We start from the raw sequence: 4,943 nt of genomic DNA, 5'->3' as shown, positions 1-4,943 counted from the left end.
AAAAAATTAAAATTAAATTGAGCTTTATAGATTATAATATATATAAAAATATATAGTTTTAGGGAAAAGAACCAAGTTTCAAGAACTCATCGATGAAAATCCACTATAACATATAGAAAAATTAATAATTAAAAGCACATTAAATGAGTATAATATAATATAATATATAATAATATAATATAATATAATATACTATAATATATAATATAAAATATCTTATGATATTTACTTTGTTTTATATTATACTCATTTATTGTGCTTTTAATTATTTATTTTTCTATATGTGATAGTGGATTTTCATCGATGAGTTCTTGAAACTTGGTTCTTTTCCCTAAAACTATATATATTTTATATATATATATATATCTGTAAAAACTGTGTTATATCTTTATAAAACATGTAAAACAAAGAATGAAAATGATGTCCGTAAAGTTACCATATTTGTCAGGATTGAAATCTTATTTTTCCATCTTTGTTTTGTCTGTTGCAGGTATGATAGCATTACACTATGCTGCTTGGCAGGGTAAAGTTGAACCAGTGCGACTCTTACTTGAACATGGCTCTCCTGTTGACGAGAAAGCCGATGACGGTGGTACGGCGCTCCATCTTGCCTCTCAACATGGTCATTATGATGTGGTAAGCTGACCTTTCCTACTCTGCTCTTTCTGACCTTGACCCATTAACATTTCATCTGGCCATATCCAACCCAAATCTTCTACCTGTTTTATGTTAAAAAAATTGACCAGATCCAACCTCTTTCACACCTGCCCTACAACGTCATTCTAAAAATATACAAACGCAGAATTGAAATCTTGAAGCTACAAAATAATGTGTGATTAATTCAAAACAATGTGAGTGGTAAGTAGCTTGCTTACCAACCACATGGTTCCGGGTTCAGTCCCACTGCATGGCACCTTGGGCAAGTGTCTTCTACTCTAGCCTCAGGCCGACCAAAGTCTTGTGAGTGGATTTGGTAAACGGAAACTGAAAGAAGCCCGCCATATATATGTATATGTATATATGTGTGTGTGTTTGTCCCCCCCGACATCGCTTGACAACCGATGCTGGTGTGTTTACGTCCCCGTAACTTAGCGGTTCGGCAAAAGAGACCGATAGACTAAGTACTACAAAGAATAACTCCTGGAGTCAATTTGCTCAACTAAAGGCGGTGCTCCAGCATGGCTGCAGTCAATTGACTGAAACAAGTAAAAGAGTAAAAGAGTAATACATTTGACAAAGAAATCTGAATGCTAAAGGGTTAAACCTTTCTTTGTGACGTTGTTCTTGTTGTTGATATGATTGTCTTCTTGACTTAATATTGGTCTTATTCCTGGCAGAATTTATGTGGCTAGTGGGTTACTACTTGTAACCTTAGATATCCACATGATTTCAATATGCCATTAAGTGCTCAAAACCCTACTAAGGATCTTCCCTGTTCCTAAGAGGCAAACCTTCTGTAGAAACGCTACAGGACATTCCATTCCAATCTCCTTTATCCATTAATTAGTGCATTAATGACTCAGTCATTAATGCACCAATTATCTCACTGGCACTGTCTTTACAGATTATGAGGTAAGAGTACTAAGCAGTAACTCTTTTATTCTTTTACTTGTTTCAGTTTTTTTACTGCGGCCATGCTGGAGCACCACCTTTAGTCGAACAAATCGACCCCAGCACTTATTCTTTGTAAGCCTAGTACTTATTCTATCGGTCTCTTTTGCTGAACCACTAAATTATGGGGACGTAAACACACCAGCATCGGTTGTCAAGCGGTGTTGGGGGAACAAACACAGACGCACACAAATATATATATACATACATACATACATATATATATATTTGTTCATATGATATCTCCACAATGTGTTGATGATAAGAAAACATGTAATCGTTACCAATATAGCAAGAGATCTCACCGCAAAAAGTCTAAAGTAGACTCCTTATACAGAAATGTTGACTTAGGAATAAATTTCAATAATAATGGATATTACCATCAAAACTCTCTTTTAAATTTAAAATTTTGAATATATATATATATAATACAATGGGCTTCTTTCAGTTTCTGTCTACCAAATCCACTCACAAAGCTTTGGTCAGCCCATGGCTATAGCAGAAGACACTTGCCCGAGGTGTCACGCAGTGGAAATGAACCCAGAACCATGTGGTTGGGAAGCAAGCTTCTTACCACATAGCCACTCCTGGTGTATAAATGCAATGTTATCACCAGTTTTGTCTTGGAGAAATGTTCTCCATGACAAACACAATGAATGGCTTGCTTACGAGTTCGAGTGTGCCACAAACATATTTGAACTGATTATAACATTGAATCTCTACGGATTTCACGTTCTCAGTCCTGAAAGTCTCAAATGTTTCTCAACTTTTTATCTACATCTTCTCAAGCCTGTTATTACCTCAGCCTTAGCGAAGGTGGAGGTACTGTTTTCAGTCATGTTTGTTTGTCTATGGACAAGATATCTCAAGAACTGCTGGATGGATTCAGATGAAACTTTCGGGGATGTTTGGCTTCATGACTGGCATGGACTGGTTAGATTTTGGGATTGATTTGGTACTGGATTTAGATTATTTTTCTTGTTTTTCATTTAATTTTTGAGAGCAGTTGAGTTCATTTTTAGTATTCTCGTTTGTGAGAGCAGTTGAGTCAATTTCAGATATTCTCATATTAAAAATCATCTCCGGATAATTGTTGAGAGGACATTGGTGTTGCCTTGGCAGAGATTTGCATTTTGTGAGTGCTCCTGTTGTTATTATGGTAGTGAGCTGGCAAAATTGTTAGCACTTGGCAGCATTTTTACCAGCTTTTTGCATTCTGAGTTCAAATCCTGCTGAGGTTGACTTTGACTTTTATGTTTTCAGTGTTGTTAAAATAAGTACCAGTCAAGTTCTAGAGTCAATATAATCGACTAGCCCTGTCCCCTAAAATTACAGGCCTTGTGCCTATAGAAGAAACAACAACAACAAGTTTATTCTTTTACTTGTTTTAGTTTTTTTGACTGCAGCCATGCTGGAGCACCAACTTAAAGGGGTTTTTTTTAGCCGAAGAAATCAACCCCAGGACTTATTCTTTGTAAGCCTAGTACTTATTCTCTCGGTCTATTTTGCTGAGCCGCTAAATTACAGGGACATAAACACACCAATGTCGAATGTCAAGCATTAGTGGGGTGGGGGTCCAACAAACACACATGCACATGATGGGCTTTGTTCAGTTTCTGTCTACCAAATCCACTCACAAGGCTTTGGTCGGCCTGCGGCTATAATAGAAGACACCTGCCCAAGGTGCCACTCAGTGGGACTAAACCAGGAGCCATGTGTATGGGAAGCAAACGTCTTGCCATGCAGCCACACCTGCACCTATGGAGATATTGTACTCACTTGTACTTATAATGTTATTCATTTGGTGCGTGATCTGGGCCAGGTTCCCGACCAACAGGTTCACCATATCCTTCACGAAAGCTGACCACATCCGACTGTTGGAGTGTAGAGTTTAATGTTCGGAGGTATACTGTGTAAGGTGTACACTGCTTTTGCTACCCAGTCCGTCCGTCCTTCCACTTCCACCCCCTCGTAATACGATTGTGATGACTTTGAGGTAAGTTCTGAGAGCAATGAGCAATGTTATTAATGAAGAGAAAGTGGATTGCATTGCTTTTGTTTGTTGTTTTTTTTTTTTCCTTATCATCATCATCATCATCATCATCATCATCATCATCATCATCATCGTTAGTGTTGTAGAAACCAATCAGTGATATTGAAAGGTAAAGGTGGAGGGGGGGACCAACATTAAAAAAAAGAAATTTCCCCAATCACTCCAAATGTAATTAGTCGATATTTGGTGTGCGTGTGTTTTTTATATTTGTATTTTTGAGTTTAATGTGTAACAGATGATGATAGAGGTAGTAATAGCTGTAGCGGTGGTGGTGGTGGTAATGATGTTGATGATGGTTGTCATGATAGTGGTGATGATGATGTGTTGGTAGTAGTGGTGGTGGTGCTGGTGCTGGTAGCGGTGGTGGTGATTACATTCTGCATTTGATGCTTCAGTTTTATTTCTTCTACACGTCAAACCAAACCCTTCCTTAATCAAAACAGTTTCTTTTTGCAATCTCCATGAATATTTAAATTTTTTTTTTTTTTATCATACATATTACGCCCGCGCGCGCATGTTTCTGTTTCTGATTGTGTGTATGTTTATATGTACCTGCTTGTGTGTTTATCAGTTTTGGGGGTTATATTGCTTCTCCTTTCTTTTTTTTATTCCTTTTCTCCACTCAAACCAAACCAAACAGCACAAACAAACAATTCCCTAACATTGCTATCGTGCCGAGAAAAACATCTTTTTTTTTTAATATAAATTTCGTTTCGTTTTGTTTTTACTTTCTATTATCTTTCTCCCTTTACGCTTTTCGTTTTTCGTTTCTGTTACCGCTCTTAATTTTTTTACTACCCCATTTACTCCCGTTTCTTCTTCCCCGTCGCCATTCACTTTTTCGACGGTGACTTGTCTTTACTTTCGAATCCTACCATTATTGGTTCTACAAAATTGTTAGTGTTGTGGTTGAGGTGATCGTTGTGGTTGGTGTAGTTGTTGCTGGTGTAGCATTTATAATTACGACCATACTTGTCATTATTCCTTTTTTTCCCTTTTCTTTCTTATTTTCCTCTTCTCCCCTCTTTCTAACTCCTCAGTTGTCTCCTCTTCTCTCCCTCTTCCCTCTCTCTTCACTCACATTCTCCTTTCTTCTCTTGTACCCCTCTCTCTTCTCTGTCTCTCCTATCTTCTTGTTAACCCTTCCTCTTCCCCCCTCCGTTTTCTCCCTCCTTCGTCTCTCCCTCCTCGCCTCTTCTCTCTCCTTGCTCTCCTCTTTTCTCTCTCCTCCCTCTTCTCTCTCCTCCCTCTTCTCTCTCCTCCCTCTTCTCTCTCCTCC

The 4,943-nt window shown here is 38.0% G+C and overlaps 1 protein-coding gene across 1 annotated transcript in view; it reads left to right on the top strand.

Annotated features, from left to right (window-relative positions):
* The window catches only part of LOC106876855 (caskin-2), a gene marked incomplete at its 3' end in the record, with an annotated part of 405,195 nt that overhangs the window by 141,605 nt on the left and 258,647 nt on the right, over positions 1-4,943 (top strand). The window contains exon 5 of the mRNA XM_052968105.1: positions 491-636. Within this exon, the coding sequence (XP_052824065.1) occupies positions 491-636 (146 nt within the window). The remainder of the gene's footprint in view (positions 1-490; positions 637-4,943) is intronic.

This window comes from Octopus bimaculoides, chromosome 5, assembly GCF_001194135.2.
Source record: "Octopus bimaculoides isolate UCB-OBI-ISO-001 chromosome 5, ASM119413v2, whole genome shotgun sequence".
Taxonomy (NCBI): Eukaryota; Metazoa; Mollusca; class Cephalopoda; order Octopoda; family Octopodidae; genus Octopus; species Octopus bimaculoides.
Note: the sequence above shows the minus strand (reverse complement) of the source record. Positions and strands in the feature narration are given on the sequence as shown.